The following is a 19,261-nucleotide window of genomic DNA, read 5'->3' as shown; positions in this document are numbered from 1 at the left end:
TTTCTTTATCGATTTTGAAGGAACCTGTTGTAGGACAATTTCAGTGTTTTTCGGTAGTAAGATGTCTAGGGAGAGTAACTTCCCTTGCAGATCTGTCGTTTGTAAGCACATGGTCGTGGCAAGGAGTGTAAACTAAGATTTATTTTGCACAACTGGAGAAGATGACCAGCGAGATGACATCTCCTGATTCTCACATGGAAGACACTTCAGAGCAGAAGTTTTCAAAGTACGTGGTTTTTGAGTCACTTGAGAAAAAGTGACTCTATGTAATCGGTCAGTGTTAGTCTGTCCGGCCGGCCGGCCGGCCGGCCGTCCGTAGACACCACCTTAACGTTGGACTTTTCTCGGAAACTATCAAAGCGATCCGGCTCATATTTTGTTTAGTCGTGACCTCCAATGACCTCTACATTTTAACGATGGTTTCGTTGACCTTTGACCTTTTTCAAGGTCACAGGTCAGCGTCAAAGGAAAAATTAGACATTTTATATCTTTGACAAAGTTCATCGGATGTGATTGAAACTTTGTAGGATTATTCTTTACATCAAAGTATTTACATCTGTAGCCTTTTACGAACGTTATCAGAAAAACAAGGGAGATAACTAGCCTTTTCTGTTCGGCAACACACAACTTAACGTTGGGCTTTTCTCGGAAACTATAAAAGTGACCGGGCTCAAATTTTATGTGAACGTGACTCCCAGTGACCTCTACACTTTGACGTCGGCTTTGGTGACCTTTGACCTTTTTCAAGGTCACAGGTATGTCTTGAAGGAAAAAAATTGAAATATCATATCTCTGAAACTATTCATCGGATTTGATTCAAACTTTATAGGATTATTCTTTACATCAAATTATTTACATCTGTATTGTGTTGTGAATAGCAATTTCTTCCTGTCCATCTGATGCCTCATATAATATTCAGAACTGCGAAAGTGACTCGATCGAGCGTTTGCTCTTCTTGTGTTGATATTACTTTGATTGAATAAGAAGCCTGTCATTCAGCTGAGAAAATCATCCAGGTTGGGAAGATAGTGCCGGAAACTGCAAAGATGAAAAAATAACCCCAGGGTGTTAATTATGTATGTAAATATATAGGTCCTATAGCCTTAGGCTCAATATAGCCTTAGGCTCAATATACATGTAATTTAGGTGTTACGATTGTGCTACACATGTGAATGCAGGTCAAGCAGTATGTAAGAAATGTTAAGTCCTTTGTACTGGAAACTTGCATTCTCCCAGTAAGGTAATATTGTACTACTACTGCTACGTTGCAAGCCCCTGGAGCAATTTTTTGATTAGTGCTTTTGTGAACAAGAAACAATTAACAAGTGGCTCTATCCCATCTCCCCCCCTTTCCCCGTCGCGATATAACCTTCGTGGTTGAAAACGACGTTAAACACTGAATAAAGAAAGAAAGATGTGAATGCAGGGTTTAGTCTGGCAGAAAAAGACAATGGGACAATTGTCCCCCTCAACCAAATTCTGATGGGACATTGCTTTTTTACGTGGGTCTGTGTTTCGATCGATCGCGCTTGTGTTGACATTTTCCACAGAGGTAAACGCGCAAGCACACATCTGCCCCGCACAGGTAGTTAGCAAGATTGGTTGAATACTAATGAATTACATTGTAAAAGCTAATCACAACGCGTTTCACAAATTCGCAAGTTGCTCGGCTTGATGCCCGTTTTTGCTTAGGTCTTTCCGAACACTGTTCTCCCATGAAAAGCACACTGAAGGGAATTCCAATGGGACATTTTGAGATGTTATGCGCCAATGGCGCAAGGCGCACTAGTAAATGAAAGCGTGTGAATGTTATCATCATGCGTGTCTCACTGTGCTGTGCAGCGTCAGGTGTGAGATGTGCATGAAGAGGGAGGCCAAGTACAGGTGTCCCAACTGCAACAAGCGCACCTGTTCCCTCCCCTGCGTGCTGCGACACAAAAAAGAGCAGCAGTGTCGCGGGGAGCGAATCAAGACAGCCTACATTGCCGTCAAGGACTTCACCGACTCCCATTTGCTTAGTGGTAAGTTGATAGACCCTATCGGTATTCCAAGCTCTTGTAATCTTTCGCAAACTTCAGAGCATAGCAAAGTATGTGGTACAGCGATCTCATGCGAGCTGCACAAGCCAAGGTTCGAAGTTCTCGCGATGTTCAAAGCATAACATAGAGCTTGTCTCGCAAGAGCTGCTCAGATACCGAAAAGGTCTATTGAGTGCATGCTTTAGTCCCTCATGGCTATGTAAAGCCTTTCCATAATTGGGCGCAGTCGACTTTGCAAAGTCTACTTCACGAAGCACTATGTTTTTGGTAAAAAAGAAGTCTTCCTTGACCCCTTCACTGCCCAGCACGTACTAGATACGTGGTCATGTTTGGTTTGTCATACGCCCATACACGTACTAGGTACGTGGCATTTACATCGGCACTTTTCAGGACATTTGTGAAAACTAAATGGGAGTTAACCACTGTTCAACTTCTTGTAGGGGTTTAAACACAGTTCTTTCCCAATGACCGTTCAGATAAGTTAGTACCACGTGGTAAAAACATTTTTAGAAGTTTTTTTCCGATCTATAAGATTCAAAATGGCGGCCGAAAGTCGGACATCAACTCGTAGACCTGTTTTCAAATGATACAGTGTTCTGGAAGCTCTACAAGAAGTGATTTATGGATTACCACACAGAAGAATGCTGTTATGGGCAGTAATGTGAGTACCTGATGTTTGACACCAGTTTTAGCTGTGTTTTCTGCGGTTTTACGTGCAGCAGTGTGTGTGTGAAAGTTTGGAAACTGTAATTTTTGACAAAAATGGTCATTATATCGATTCTTACTATAACAATCACAAACAAAGTCCAATGATCATGTTATCACATAATAGCCAAGGGTGTAAGCAAACCACATGCCAAAGATCTAAGAGATATCTCAATAAATGATTGAGCAGTGAACAGATTAGTGAACCTACCGAAGAAAGCGAAATTTGCCCTGGCGCACAGCAATACCAAAATGCTGTTATACTGTGGCAGTGAAGGGGTTAAGGATGCCGGCCTTTATTAGAAGTGTGACATCTGGGGTCAATCCTAGTTGTAGGTGGTGATGGAGACAAAACAGGAGGTTAAGGCCTAAAAATAAAATAGGTGTGGTTACGGTAACCCGACCTACCCTATTTTTAGGGGCCGACCCTATAACTTTTTATTACATTTGTCAACAAAAAACAAAAAAACGAGTGCAGAAAACGCAATGAAAGCTCGAGTCGCACACTTATTTCCCTGTCAAGTAGGTTTAATTTGTACACATTAGAAAAAAAAGTTTTAAAAAAAAGTGATTGCCTACCTTCTTACCCTATTTTTTTGGCTATCTTACCTTCACCACACCTTCTTTTTGGGGGGGCCTAAGGAGATGTACCATATTTTGCGGGTCATAAGGCGCGACTTTTTTCCTCGAGTTTGACCCCTGCGCCTTGTAAAACAAAGCGCCTAATCCGTGTATGAAATACGAAAAGAAAAAAAATTGGGAAAAAACCATGGGGAACAAAAACGTGACAAGAACTCACCTCCATCTCGAATACCTCTAGTTGTTTTTTTAAATTCCGTGAGCATCAAACAACTTGTGATAATGCATTTTTCAGCTACTAGGTACTAGATACCCTGGCCAAGTTTCCTCTCAAGACATCAAAGAGACCGCCCCATAGGTTAAACTCGGTCACTGACCCCGGTGCCGGAAGTGTTTCCTCTCTTAGATATGACAGGGGAACCACTTCTCATAGCTAAAACTGGGTCATTGACCCCTGGGAAGAAGGTCAGTGTCTATAAACAAGGCAACCCAGCTATCACAATGGACCTGCCTTTGATCTCGCCGCACACACAGAGCACACATATTTCCACTCTGTATTCTTCCTTTGATGTGCGGCTTATTTTCATTCTTCGACCGTTTGTTACAGGTATACTTTCTGAATTTTGGTGCGCCCTATCGGCCCCCTGCGCCCAATGGGTGACTGGATTACAATTTTTTAAATCGCCTTATGCGCTGTCGCGCCTTTAAACCCGGAAAATACGGTACTCCTGTAGTTGGGAAAGGGAGTAACTCTCTTTTAGGCAGTTACTGATCAGTGTGACATCATCGCATTTTGATTATTTTCTTGAGGTATACCTCTTGTAAATTGCTATGAGTAAGTTCAGGGGCGGTATCTCTCGTCACTGACGAATTTAATGAGATATTTGCTGTTCTGCTTGATTTAAGGACAACACAAAAAGCACCCCACCATGCCTCCACTCATTATTGGTCTTGAATGTTCCTCACTAAATGGTCAGAGCGTGTTCATTTAATTTTATTATGATTTTATTATTAATTTTGCTAATCTAAACTAAGTTAAAGATTTTTACTCTGATAAAAAAAGTGATTTGAATGCAGTAAGTTTCATTTTGCTTGTTTTTTCTTTCAGATTTGCGATTTTTGGAGGAGAGTGCTAGAAAAGCTGACATTGCCAAGAAAGAGAGCCTGGTCAAGGACAAAGGTCAACCCACCAGGGTCAGTTTGAGTGTGGTTATATAATCGTGGAATGTTGAACTTTAGCCAAGCATGAGATTTGTCAGCATTTTCAATCCTTCTTGAGATTTCCAGATTGCATTTTTTTTTTTTTTTTTTCTCTCTTTCCATGCTTTCAGACGGTTTAACAGTTTTGTGATCTCATTTCTGATAGCTAATTTGTGGGCTTATTTACCGTACTTTCCGGGTCATAAGGCGCGACTTTTTTCCTCGAGTTCGACCCCTGCGTCTTGTATAACGAAGCGCCTAATCCGTGTATGAAATACGAAAAAAATCAATGAGACCGCCTGAGTACCAGTCAAACAACTTGTGATAATGCATGTTTCAGCTACTAGGTACTGCCCTGGCCAAGTTTCCTCGAGCTCTCAAGCCACCCAGCTATCACAATGGACCTGCCTTTGATCTCGCCGCACACACAGAGCACACATATTTCCACTCTGTTAAACTCGGTCACTGACCCCGGTGCAGGAAGTGTTTCCTCTCTCAGATATGACAGGGGAACCACCTCTCATGGCAAAAACTGGGTCATTTCCACTCTGTATTCTTCCTTTGATGTGCGGCTTATTTTCATTCTTCGACCGTTTGTTACCGGTATACTTTTTCAATTTTGGTGCGCCCTATTGGCCCCCTGCGCCCAATGGGTGACTGGATTACAATTTTTGTTAAAAAGAAGGGGGTGCGCCTTATGCGCTGTAGCGCCTTGTCACCCGGAAAGTACGGTAGATTTGTGTATGGCTGATCTTTTAAATATGTAGGGCTATCACTAATGCTATGGGCAAAATGCAATCATATTTGAGACACTAACATTTCATTTTGTGTTCAATGTATGTTTTAATTATCTTGTTTGTTAACAGCTGAAGATATTGTCGACCTACGCCAGACGGCAAGGGGTGCAGCTTTGTCTGATGCCAGCCGGCTTAAGTCGCCACAAGCAGAACACATCTATGTATCATTTCCAGTAAGTAGATGCAACGGAAGCATGTCTGTATCATTTTCAGAAAGAAAATTCAACAAAAAAGAAAGCAAGCACAAAAGACACAAATTGAACAGAACACATCTACGTATCGTTTCCAGTAAGTAGGCACAAAAGAAGTACGATTGTGTATCATTTTCAAAAAGGAGATGCAACCAAAAGACAGCTTTGTATCTGTTTCTGTTGAAGAATACAGTATTTATCCAGGTACACATGTTTGCTTGTCTCTTCTAGTACGCAGGTGCAGTAAAAATGTGCAGTAGATGCAGTCCGTCGTTTTCCTTTACGAGTTAGTTTGTTATGTGTTGACAGTTGGTTTTTTGATTACAGGAGTAAGACAATTCAGTGGAGGGTAGAGTGGTGTCTTCCTCAGGAAAACCTTACCTTTGTGGATGCCAGGTTTGTTGTATGCACACACGGGCGTGAGTGCACTCATACACACGCACGCAAACACTTCTGATTTGATAGTAGCATTGATGGGCGCTGTGGCGGGGTGGTAAGACGTCAGGCTCTTAATCGGAAGGTCGAGGGTTCGAATTGCGGCCGCTTGGTGGGTTAAGTGTGGAGATTTTTCCGAACTCCCAGGTCAACTTGTGTGCAGACCTGCTTGTGGCTTATGCCCCTTCATGTGTACACGCAAGCACAAGACCAAGTGCGCACGGAAAAGATCCTGTAATCCATGTCAGAGTTCGGTGGGTTATAGAAACACGAAAATACGCAGCATGCTTCCTCCGAAAGCGGCGTATGGCTGCCTAAATGGCGGGGTAAAAACGGTCATACACGTAAAATTCCACTCGTGCAAAAACACGAGTGTACGTGGAAGTTTCAGCCCACGAACGCAAAAGAAGAAGAAGATAGTAGCATTGGTAACCTTAACATGTCATAGATAGAGTAAGGTACCACATAATGTATTCCTGTCTATGTATGTATTAAAAAATAATTATTTATTTGAAATTGTTAACTTTTGGTGATGACACGTCGTGTCGCGGTACAGTGGAACCCCCTGTTAAGACCCCCCAATTGAAGACTCCCTCCTTTTTAAGACCTTGTTTTCTCTGACTTTCTGTTCATAACCTCTGTAAAATTGCCCCCTTTGTAAGACTCCCTCCTTTGTAAGACCTGATTTTCTCAGAGTTTTGGAGGTCTTAAAAGGGGGGTACCACTGTACTTTGACAGTTGTTGATGATATGAAGAATTTCTGCCATTGTTATTATCCAGGCATGCGTTGATATTGTGCAGTTTTCCAGAGGCTGGCATCATCCAGGAAGGCGTGGAGATGCAAGTGCAGCGAATGTTGAATCCCGAACAAACACTGCCATCGCTCACACAGTCACCCACACCACAGTACAACACAGGTTCCTCGCTGTTACCAGCTAAAGATCACACAGATTCCCAACCTCACAAAAATGGTATAGATCATCCAGATTCTGAGCTTTCACAGACTCACAAGAATAATACAGATATTGCACATTCCCCTATGTCGCCATCTCACAAGATTGACTTAGATCATCCAGATTCCAAGCTTTCCCAGTCTCACAATGGTACAGATACTCCAGATTCCCAGCTTTCACAGTCTCACAAGATTGACACAGATACTCCAGGTTCCCAGTTTGCACAGTCTCACAAGATTGACACAGATACTCCAGATTCCCAGTTTGCACAGTCTCACAAGATTGACACAGATACTCCAGATTCCCAGCTTTCACAGTCTCACAAGATTGACACAGATACTCCAGATTCCCAGCTTTCACAGTCTCACAAGATTGACACAGATACTCCAGATTCCCAGCTTTCACAGTCTCACAAGATTGACACAGATACTCCAGATTCCCAGCTTTCACAGTCTCACAAGATTGACACAGATACTCCAGATTCCCAGCTTTCACAGTCTCACAAGATTGACACAGATACTCCAGATTCCCAGCTTTCACAGTCTCACAAGATTGACACAGATACTCCAGATTCCCAGTTTGCACAGTCTCACAAGATTGACACAGATACTCCAGATTCCCAGCTTTCACAGTCTCACAAGATTGACACAGATACTCCAGATTCCCAGTTTGCACAGTCTCACAAGATTGACACAGATACTCCAGATTCCCAGCTTGCACCGTCTCACAAGATTGACACAGATACTCCAGATTCCCAGTTTGCACAGTCTCACAAGATTGACACAGATACTCCAGATTCCCAGCTTTCACAGTCTCACAAGATTGACACAGATACTCCAGATTCCCAGTTTGCACCGTCTCACAAGATTGACACAGATACTCCAGGTTCCCAGCTTGCACCGTCTCACAAGATTGACACAGATACTCCAGATTCCCAGCTTGCACCGTCTCACAAGATTGACACAGATACTCCAGATTCCCAGCTTGCACCGTCTCACAAGATTGACACAGATACTCCAGATTCCCAGCTTTCACAGTCTCACAAGATTGACACAGATACTCCAGATTCCCAGCTTTCACAGTCTCACAAGATTGACACAGATACTCCAGATTCCCAGCTTTCACAGTCTCACAAGATTGACACAGATACTCCAGATTCCCAGTTTGCACAGTCTCACAAGATTGACACAGATACTCCAGATTCCCAGCTTGCACCGTCTCACAAGATTGACACAGATACTCCAGATTCCCAGCTTGCACCGTCTCACAAGATTGACACAGATACTCCAGATTCCCAGCTTGCACCGTCTCACAAGATTGACACAGATACTCCAGATTCCCGGCTTGCACAGTCTCAGATCACAGAGTCCCCCACACCAGCCTCCCAAACACCTATGAGTGTGGAATCTCAGTCCCACGCCCTTGAGCCCCTTTCAACCACAGCCCCACAGTCTGGTACCACCCCCTCATTCCAAGCATCTGAAGCAAAGACGTCACATAGTCAAGAACCAGAGTCAAGCTTATCGCAAGAGGAAGTCGCCGATGATGGAACTGCTACCCTCACAGCCGCGTTGGCTTGTCCAACTACCGGTGGTGGAGGAGGAGCAGTTGCCATGGCAGCCTGTCCTGATCTGCGTGCATACACTGCCGAGGGAGGGCGACAGTACCGCGTCTTTCTCAAAGTCTATGGGCTGGAGGCTAACAAAGAAAAGTAAGATCTGAGAAACAAAGGGACATACGAGCTCTAGATATAGACATGTGCAGCAGGGGTAGGTGAGAGTTATGTAGGACCAGTCTCCAGGGCTGAGGTGCTCTAAGCAAAACCTGGTTGGGACCAAGCTGCAGGGTCTGATTGGTTTAAATCAAAACAAATCTCAATTTCAACCAATCCGACCCCTCAGCTGCTTCCCACCCGTTAGGTTTGGCGCCCACTTTTTGCTCCGTACACCTCGGCCCTAGCACCTGAAAGAATAACGAGCATTGAAATGAACAAGCGACTAAAAAAGAAATGAAAACTATGATAGGTCAAAATGCATAGCTCTCGGTTACTGTTGTTTCTGGACCCTTTTAGCACACTTAGCCCTGCTCGCCTTTGGTTTAAACACAATTTTATTCAAAATACATGACATGAAACAATTGCTCGCCTTTGAATATGTCCCATCAGAAGTTGGTCGAGGGGGTCAAATAACCCTCTCAGGCTGAACCTTGCTTTTGGTATCGACCCTTTTGGGTGGAATCAGAGTATAAATTACTGCTGTGTGCAGTGAAGAATGCTCTACTGTGTGGTGTGAATTGAAGAAGTGCTGAGCATTGCTATGTGTGGACTTACCCATACCATATAGATATTAAGCTCAAAAATAGCACAAATCTGTTTTATGCAAGTTAGGTCCTCTGTGTACATGATAACGGGACAGCGTTGTCTCGGTCGACAGGTTTCTGTCAGCCAGAACTTATCTCGGGGAAGACATTTTTAGTTCATTTTTGAAGTGTACCGTATTTTCGGGACTATAACTATAAGGCGCTTTGTTGTAAAAGGCGCAACCCCCACTTTTAATTTTAAAAGGAGAAAATTCCACACAATAGGCACTTTTGGTGTATTGGCAGCAAGTCAAAGTATTCGCAGTGGAAAGACGCTGAGATCAAAGAGCCTGCATTCTGTTGTATAGCGGTGTGGGTACATCTGTACTCTTCTTTTGCCATACACAAGGTTATACCGGTCAGTCGGGTACAGGGGTAAAGTTGAGGAAAAAAGTTGCGCCATATAGTCCCAAAAGTACGGTATTAGGCTGAAGGATTGACTAAATGTTTTAATATCGCTTTACGCGAATTGTTGTACATTGTTGACCATTGCTGTGTGTGTTTCACAGGTACTATGAGCTTGACAAGACACTAAGTGTGATGAAGAATCTACAGGGAAAGCGAGTGATTGAGTTCCCAACCCTGCACATTGTGCCGTCCCACGCTACAGACAGCTATGCTGCCATCACTGCAGGTAATGCTCTCTAGCTCTGCCTTTTTGTCATCTCGTAATCGACAACAACAACAGAAATTTTAGTAATGTCAACAACAAAAAATTCTGTTTTTTGATTCTCTGCATCAACGTTATACATACGCCCTACCCTTGCTTTCTACCCTCTTGTCTGGTGCAGTGGAACCTCTTTCCTAAGACCCTCCATTATTACACTCCCTTGCTAAAGTTGCAATGTTTTTTGTTCTACCATGCAGGACACATTTTAGACCTCTCTGCCTACCTGTCTGACTTTTTTTCTACAGTCAGCCTGTCTCTCCTCCTCTGTCCCTCTCTCTCCCTCTTTCTCTCTCTCTCCCCCTTTATCTCTCTCTCTGTCCCTCTCTCTCCCTCTTTCTCTCTCTATCCCCCTCTCTCTGATTTCTGGTGACAGCAGATGAGACTGTGCTTGTTCTACATTTTCTTGGTATCTGATAAGATTGCAATCGTGCCGTTTTCTTTTATCACCAAGATGATAAGATTGAGATCATTCTGTTTTCTATTTATCAGATGAGGAGAATGTGATTCTTTTGTCTTCCATTCACGCCAGATATGAAGACTGATATACTGTTTGTTTCATCACGAGATGACAAGCTTATGATCGATCATTCTCTTTTATGCTCACACAGATGAGGAGAATGTGATTCTTTTGTCTTCCATTCACGCCAGATATGAAGACTGATATACTGTTTGTTTCATCACGAGATGACAAGCTTACGATCGATCATTCTCTTTTATGCTCACACAGATGAGGAAAGAAACCTGAAACCACTGCCTTCCACAGCTTCACACCCTTACAATCAGAGACAGAATCATCGTTTCCGTGGCAACCGTCGTCGCGGGAGACAAGGTCCTCGGCGACAGTACAAGGATGAGGATACCTACAACCCCAATTCACACGTTTTTAAACCTTGACTGTGTAGCAAGGAAAGCACGTGTAACAAACGCAAGAAACAATAATTGGGCCAAAACCAACAGAATTTTAAAAGGTTGAAAAAAAACAATTTTTTTTTTTTTAGATGTTTTCTTTGTACTAAGGAACATATGAATCATGCAAGCTGTGTATCCTGGATGTCAGAAAAGGGTCACTTACTTTAATGTCTGCAAATTTGATTTTTATCATTGATGATTTTTTTATTGATTTTTTTTTTAAGAGTAAAAAAACATGTTCTTGGGTCGGGAGGAAACAATAGTGTTGGTCTGGAAATGGTCAACATTAACCTTCGCCCGACCGGGTTATCGACTACACACGGAAGACATCGTGGGGCCGTAGCGGACCCATGCTTCTCAAAGAAGGAAAAATATGCATACCCTTCCGCAGACCCATGCTTTCCTTAGAAGCAAAAACGTGCATTCCCTTCCGTAGACGCTGTGGTTAAATTTTCGCGAGAAGTAATGAAATTAAATTATTAATTCAATTGTCAAAAAAGGAAAAACGTGAAAACCCTTCTGTAGACGCCGTGTGGACCCACATTGTTATGTATTAATTTCGTTCCACGCAACTTGCTTATTAACTCCAAAATTAAACAGATCGTAGAAAATTATGTTTAGAGCCAATACCTGAAGGTTTGTGACTTCTCTCCATAGTTTTTATGTCAGTTCCTTCAGTTTGAGAAACATGAGTCCGCACGGTCCCACGATGTCTTCCGTGTGTAGTCTAAATTTGACCTTTGTTTTTTTAATTACTTCTCGCTGAAATTTAATGATCTTTTAGGACATCAGAGCTTTTTAGGTGTCTGAGGTATTCTTAAAAGCTCATTCAAAAATTCCAACTGGTTTAAGAGATATTTGCAATTAAACACCCTCCTGGGTCCACACGGACCCACGACGACCGGCGAAGGTTAAAAACAATTTTGTGGGCCTTGTCCCCTGCAATGCTTATAACATGTAAACATGGCTAGTTCAGCTAAACTTGCTGATTATTTGTTAAAAAAAATGTCTGCTTCATATGTTTCTGTTCCTTTGATTACTTGTAATCACAGACCGGTCAGATGATATATTTTGTTTTGATTCTGGCCTAAAGCCTGGGCAGACATTGTGCCATTTTCATCATGAGTTTGTTAACTCATAACTCATAACTCATAACTCATAACATTTTATTGATCCAACAAAGGAAATTAATTTAGTCATCAGCACATATAGGTCATTAATTAATAACTATAAAAGAATAAAAGAAGAAAATTCATAAAACCCATGATATAAAAATACCCTTTTTTCTTGCACACCTGACACACCGACACACCAATACACATGCATACATGCCTACATACATACCTACATACATACATACCTACATACATACATACATACATACATACATACATACATACATACATACATACATACATACATACATACATACATACATACATACATACATACATTCCATGTTAAAGTGTAGTTAAGAACATCACAGTAATTATATCCTTGTTTGTACATGCTTAGCCTGAATTCACTAAATGTACTGCAGTGTGATTGTGAATAAAACATTTCTTAGTCACTGTTGTTTTTTGTTCATTCTTTTGCTGTTTGCCTTTTTCTCTATCCTTCCAATCCCAAAACACAACAAACACTACATTCACAAAACACTACATTCACATCACTCAACTCTATTAATTTAAAAAACCTGGCGTGAAGGTAAAAAGCACAGACGTAAATAACTCGGTCATGGAAAATGCCAAGATTAGACATATAAACCTCTAAAAGAAAATCAGAAAAAAAATCACACACACACACACACACACACACATTTAAATGGGGTGGCAGTCTCTGGTTTCTGTCAAATTAGTTTGTGAGTGTGTGTGTGTGAATGAGTATGTGCAAGTGCATGTGTGTGTGTACAGGAGTATATATTGTGTCCATGGGCAAGTGTGTGTTTGTGTGTGAATGAGTGTGTGTGTGTGCGCAGAAGTATGTCTTTGGGTGAGTGAGGGGTGAGTGTGTGTGTATGTACACACATGTTGAGTTTGTGTGTGTGTGTATGATTGTGTTTGTGTGTGCATGCGCATGTTAAGTGTGTGTGTGTGTGTGTATGTTTCTACTTGTTTTCACATTCTTCTTTTTCTTTCTTTCGTTCGCTGTGGTTTCACATTCAATCCCAGCTTTACATTGCTGAGTGTAGGTGTAGATATGATTGTGCAAAAAAAACCAGATCCTGATTGGAAGCTTCAACATTGTTTATTCATAAATGTAGTTTAAAACAAAGTAGCTAGGTGCTCGTGTGTTTGGCTTGTTGGTGTCAGGCTTGGGTAGTAAAATACAACATCACAATAACCAGCTTGTTTTGGGGTATCTTTCGACTTGAAGATGCCAACAACGCTGTCTTATTTATGAAAGATTTGGGTAAAAAGATACAGCATCATATTATCCAAGATGGCCGAGCAAATGTGGCAGCCACCTCTACCGCCTGGTTGGGAGGCGCGCTGGGACCCGAACCAGAGAGCGTTGTGAGTATTAAAACACAACACAACAAGAAAAGCAATATCTGAATCAGGGCAAGCACATCTCGATTGAATTCTGTCTTCTTTCATTCTTTGGCATGAAGTAAATGCGTCAAGTGTCAGACTGAATAATTTCAGTCATAATTTCCACTGCTTCGTTGATTGCGAAATCGCCGTTCACGAAAGTTAACAGTTTGACGTATCACGTATTACGTTAAGGTGTGGTTTGTGATGCTCTTCTTCTAAAGTTGCGTCCCCCCTGTTTGCAACATTGACCTTTCAGCACGACCAGCCCAGCCAGCCAGCGCAGCATTTTCAGCGCTGAGACTGCCGTCATCAGGGCTGCCCCAACACTGATCACCTACAGAGCTCAGTAGTTTTATCATTTTCAGGCATGGGAATTGTCCGCCGAATTTTTTTTTTGTTCCGCCGAAAATGCAAAAGTGTCCGCGGAAAAAATAAAGGGGGGAGGCACACAAAAAAAGCACCGGTTACTTTGGCCTTTGCGCAAAAGCCCGCGAAAACTTTCCGTACTTTGTTCACGCACTGCTACCGCCCGCCTCAGTTATTGAACTTTTATGTTTGAAAGTAAACCAGATTGCACAGATTGTGTTACAAGTTACATTTTCCTGTTTGTCTCAACAGATCAATTTTTTTACAAATTTAAACCATATAATAATACATGTATATATTTTTTTTCTTCAAAAAAGCAAAAATTGGTACATTTTTGTACTAAAAACTCTGATTCTAAAAACAGAATTTAATGGCAAACTTGGAGCTCAGATGACACCAGATTGCACCATCTGGGTTCTTTGGATAAAAAAAATTTCCGGGGGGGCATGCCCCCGGACCCCCCTAGTAAGGCTAGGCGCTTCGCGCCGTCGACTTGACGCTTCGCGTCTTCAGTTATAAATTTTCCGCCTTTTTTACAATTTTTAATTCCCATGCCTGCATTTTAACAAGTCACTAAGAGTGGGAAAGACATTGAAGCGACAGGCCTGTATATATATGACTCGTCCCACCAAAGTCAGGACTTTTATTGTATTCTAAATCATTATTATGCGCTCTCCCGCATCCGTTGCGAAGATGACCAACAGTGGTCCCTGTAACGTAAAAGATCCAGATCCAGACCTAGCCATTTTTGCACCAAACACCCTGCGTATTACTATTACAAAGTACTGACAGTGACACAAAACTTAGTCTCCATGGTTTGTATAGGCAGTTCCTGTATTGAATATTTTGCATGTTAATTGTTACACACAGTATTTCTGTGTTGAAATATTTGGCCTACAGCTAAGCTTTTTTCAACTTTTTTTTCTTCTTGTTCACCCCGTATCCTGCATTTACTGTACATAGTCCTTTATATTTGTGTGTGTTTTCCGTTTCTGTAGTCATTATTACCATGTTTTTCACTTTTAGTTTGTATTGACTCCAATAATTTCAGTGACATGCATTCACTTTTCTGTGGGCAGTTTCTTCATAAATCACTCCAACAAGAGCACATCATGGGACGACCCTCGCTGGGGCAACAAGCAGCAGGTACAAAATACAAATACAATCTTTATTGCGACCTATTATTCTTAACCGCTTTCTGTGTTTTTTGCACTGCTTTCATACATATTCTCCCGATTTCCCTCTGCTTGGTCCATTGCACATGTACAGTGAAACCCCCCTTTTAAGACCCCCAACTTAAGACTTTCTCCCTTTTAAGACCTTGTTTTCTCAGACTTTTTGTTTAGAACCTCTGTAAAATTACCCCCATTTTAAGATCCTCTTTTTTTAAGACCTGATTTTTTCAGATTTTTTTAGGTCTTAAAGGCTGCCATATTCGTAGCGTTCATTAATTAATTCATAATGTCTCGACATGTATTTCTCTCTCTCTCGACTGTATACAGAGATAAGAACAGCCTCGCTTTCACCTAGATCCTGCCTAAAAACAATGTTCAGACCTCATGTTCAGACTCAGCGTAATGATTCCGAAAGGACTACTTTTTAGCGGTCAAGTTCAGTCGTCCGCATACTCGAAAGTGAAAAAAAGATGAAACGTGTTGCTACAGTATCGGAGGATGAACTGTCGAAGAAGAAAAAGAATCTCGTGCCAACCACTACGCAGAAGACCATCCGAGTTGTCCAGAAGAAGTTCTGAAACACGTCACGTTCCAAATCAAAAGACGACATTCTATTCTCTTACGTCACTATTCTTGGTTTACGGTACCATTCGGCGGCTTTGCTACGAGTATGCCATAGTCTTGGTTGGCCGAGACCTTGAGGTGGAATGCGAGTGATTAGGTTTGTTGATTTTGCTCGGAGAAGTGGTCCGTGTTCAAGCAAGTTTCTTTCTTTTTTGAAAACAAAAATCCTAAGACCAGTGAATGTCGAGATATATATATAATTGGATCTGTGATCCAAACATGCCTTTTGGTCAATCTCGATGGCAGTTTATTCCACTCGACCTACGGGCTCGTGGAATAAACTTCCATCTCGATTGACCAAAAGCCATGTTTGGATCACAGATCCAATTAACGTATATTGTTTACATGTGCCAATAATGTTATAAAACTGTACCTAAGGGGATATAATAACGATTGGCTGTAGCTTTCAAACACAGACAAAATTATTTCAGTATTGCAAAGTGGTGTTGATAGTGTTGAATGTAAACAGAACAGTCTCAAACGCCATCTTTGGTTTACGAAACGTCACGAAGTGACGTCAACGGTCTAAAAATAGCCCAAGTCCTGGAGAACTGTTGCTAAACAATGCAATAAAGAATTAATTATTTCTCGTAATTGGTAAGGACTTCAAACCTGAAACTTTGCAGGAAGCTTAATTTATACATCCCCGCAACGATGGGAAAAGCCCTGGAAGTAATTAAACTAATTAAATAGGACTATGTCAGCCTTTAAAAGGGGGGATGCACTGTACATGTATGGTGTTGGGGAAGATGTGATAAACAAAGGGACGTAAGCACTCTAAATTACTAAATTCAAATGCATATGATGTAAACAATCCAGAAGGTGAGAGTTATATGTAGAACCAATCCCCTGGCACCAGAGAGAGTAACAAACATTGAACAGAACATGCAACTTTCATCCTAGGTTTTAGTGTTAGTGAAGTTATTTAAATCCGTGTTGAAGTTATTTAAATCAGTGTTGTAGTTATTTAATCAGTGTTGGCTGTACAATGCAGCAGGACTTCGTCTCCACACAGGTCTTTTTAAAAAAAAAATTCAGTTTCACTTAAATATATATACAAATATATATATATATATAGGCAGTGTTGTTCCCAGACTTTGAAGTTCAGTAAGCCCTGGATTGGAAACATGTACAGTGTTCTATTGCATAAGACAGGTGTATATATACAGGGTGTCTCAAAACAAGTACCCGATTTTCTTTCGATACTACAGACAAGTCAGTAACTTTATTGAAAACATTTTTGCGTGATATTGTAGTTAGTTCATAGAAGTTTTGTCCCCAGTTCACAGCTTTCAGTTGAGATCGTCTGTTTCTTCACACCATGTGATCAATGTAGCCACCCCATTTTCCATTGACAGACTGCATCCTCATTGCCATATTGTTCATTACATTGGGGAATGTTTCGTGTGGGATGTTCTGGATTTCTCTGAGAATGTTTGCCTTCAGTTGTTGTAGGTTTCTTGGTCTGGGGTACATATTAGCGTATTAGCTTACATATTAGTCTTTCCATTTCTCGGTACTGATGTTTCAATGTCTTTTGGGGTACTTTTTTTTTTTATAGAGGACTTCAGATTACTCAGGTCACAATAGGAATCCTTGGTACACGGTTGGCAGAATGAAAACCGTCATCCTTTTTTTTTTTTTCTCTCCAGCTTGCAACCCATTTCTCAGGGGGGAATGCTGGTGGTTCCGGGGATGGAATTCCTATGCGAGACATGACCAACAGATCGCCGCATCGCTCGCCTGCTGCGGGAAACCGCTCGCATGCTTCCCATCATGCTGTGAGCTTGCTGCTTTACCTTTTGTTCGACATTGGTTTCATGCTGATCATTTTGCTGTGTGTCTTTTTACAGAAATCCCCCTCCCCCCCCCCCCCCCTCCCTGTTGTCATACTCTGTTATGTGCTCCTCTTCTCATTGCGCTGTGTATTGTATCATCATCTCAAACGTGTGTATATATATGTTGTTGTTTGAATTAAACTCCTGATGAGTGTTTCTGTTTTAGTGTATATTGGCAGTGTTGTAGGTTTTTTTTGAGTGTTTGTCGTCCCAAGGACAGATTGTAAGAAAAGGCCCAGCCTTAAATTTGTATCCTTGCAAAATAAAGTTCAGTCTCAGTAGGTAGTCCCACTGATTTTTAAAAAATTAAATTACCAAAACAAAACTTATACTAAATGCAAGGTATGAGCAAAACTAAGAAGCACCCAAAATTATATACATGTATGTTTAATACTTTTTGAGATATGACACTTAAGACATCGCGAGCATTGGGACGTCTACGTGAAATCCTTATTTGGAAGCAAGTTGGAGGGGTTATATCACAAGAAAGGAGATAAACAGTTCACTGTTAATTTCCTTTTCCTTATAATAGGACTATATCAAATGAAAAGTTGTCATAACATTCTACCTACCTCAGAATGCTAGTGTGCCATTTCAATTTAAAAATGACGACATAATGTACGAAAATGGTGACATTTGTTATAATTGTCCAACTTTGGAAGTGAAACAAATAAACATTTATGGTAAAAACTACACAACCAAGCTAATTTTGTAGTCTCCTGAGTCTCAGTTATTAGCCTAATTAATTCTGACCCAGTGATGCTAGCCATTGTCTGTCTGGAAGGCCTCAAACTTGACTATTAACACCGTTTTTTACAGGTTCACGACTATAACGCTATATTCCCTCATGTCGGTTGATGGTATCTCTGGAACCAATCTACCCACAGAAAAGTATGACATACCAAACTGGATGATTTTAAAAGATTAGAAACACTGGAATAGTTTTAAGTACATTATCATACCCCTCAAGAAAAATTTGTGAGGTTAGGGGGAGTTACGAGAGAAAAAATGAGAATGAATCGGGTGAATATACTAAATATGATGAAAAATCAGAAAATGAGCTAAAGACTGAACAACACACAACCCTGCATTCTTGATGTTGTTTTAATGTCAGAACCTCTTTACTATACTTTTTCTTCACTGGCAGTAAGTCGATTAGAACAGCTGGTACAGGGACTGCAAAGCTGCAAAGTTTGTGGCAGACCATCGCCTTGCTCTTTGTCCACAGGGGTCCATCTGGATACTCCAGTCAAACACAAACCGGGCAGAAATAGTGTCCATGTCAATGGATGCTGGCCACCCAAAGTTCTTGATGCCATCTTGCTTCATGAAAGATAAAGTCGCAGTCTCCTCATCTTTCACTTGAAGGACCTCTCCAATAAAATATTGTTCGTCGTAGTAGACTGCCACTCTCTTTGTCCCCGTGTTGAGAATTTGCCATCGAAATCTAGATCTTCAGCTCCCTCCTCCTCGTCTCCTTGACTGCTATCCGACTCCTTCTCGTCTTCTTGACTGTAATTGGAACTCTCACCGTCTTCTTCACTGGAGCTGCTGGTGTCAGGATCATCGACCCGCTGATGAAGTCGCGGTCGCTTTGACTTCGGTTGGATAGGGTCGACAACACAGTCCTCATCCTGCAGGTTGTTGTCCACTGGCACTCTGACAGGGGGGCCTTGAGGGTAGAACTCCATCAGAAAAGTTTTGAAGTCAATACTCAGTGTTTCGTGGGTACGAAAAGTCCTGCTTCTGATCCAAAAAATGTAAAAGTTTGGTATTGTCCACTTCTTCACTTAGTATCATCTGAGCTTGTTTCCGAAATTTCAGAACAAGAGAAAACAGAAGTGGTACCTCATGTCCAAATCTCACAGACAGCAATTTCTCTGCA

General features: G+C 41.5%; 2 protein-coding genes across 4 annotated transcripts in view; both read left to right on the top strand.

Annotated features, from left to right (window-relative positions):
* The first annotated feature begins 35 nt into the window (after positions 1 to 35).
* LOC138949402 (protein starmaker-like) lies at positions 36 to 11,664 on the top strand. Its single transcript, XM_070321225.1, has 8 exons — positions 36 to 226; positions 1,843 to 2,021; positions 4,432 to 4,517; positions 5,390 to 5,493; positions 5,839 to 5,907; positions 6,748 to 8,610; positions 9,767 to 9,891; positions 10,655 to 11,664. The coding sequence occupies exons 1-8, from the start codon at positions 162 to 164 to the stop codon at positions 10,819 to 10,821; spliced, it is 2,658 nt and encodes an 885-aa protein (XP_070177326.1). The 5' UTR covers positions 36 to 161; the 3' UTR covers positions 10,822 to 11,664.
* Positions 11,665 to 13,254: 1,590 nt separating this feature from the next.
* The window catches only part of LOC138949400 (E3 ubiquitin-protein ligase Smurf1-like), a 30,940-nt gene continuing 24,933 nt past the window's right edge, over positions 13,255 to 19,261 (top strand). The window contains exons 1-3 of one of the 3 annotated variants that reach the window (XM_070321220.1): positions 13,255 to 13,352; positions 14,819 to 14,885; positions 17,191 to 17,319. In XM_070321220.1, coding sequence (XP_070177321.1) covers positions 13,279 to 13,352; positions 14,819 to 14,885; positions 17,191 to 17,319 — 270 coding nt within the window. In that variant the 5' untranslated portion in view covers positions 13,255 to 13,278. The remainder of the gene's footprint in view (positions 13,353 to 14,818; positions 14,886 to 17,190; positions 17,320 to 19,261) is intronic. The other 2 variants (XM_070321222.1, XM_070321221.1) reach the window with 2 other exon arrangements.

This window comes from Littorina saxatilis, linkage group LG15 (assembly GCF_037325665.1).
Source record: "Littorina saxatilis isolate snail1 linkage group LG15, US_GU_Lsax_2.0, whole genome shotgun sequence".
Classification (NCBI taxonomy): domain Eukaryota; kingdom Metazoa; phylum Mollusca; class Gastropoda; order Littorinimorpha; family Littorinidae; genus Littorina; species Littorina saxatilis.
Note: the sequence above shows the minus strand (reverse complement) of the source record. Positions and strands in the feature narration are given on the sequence as shown.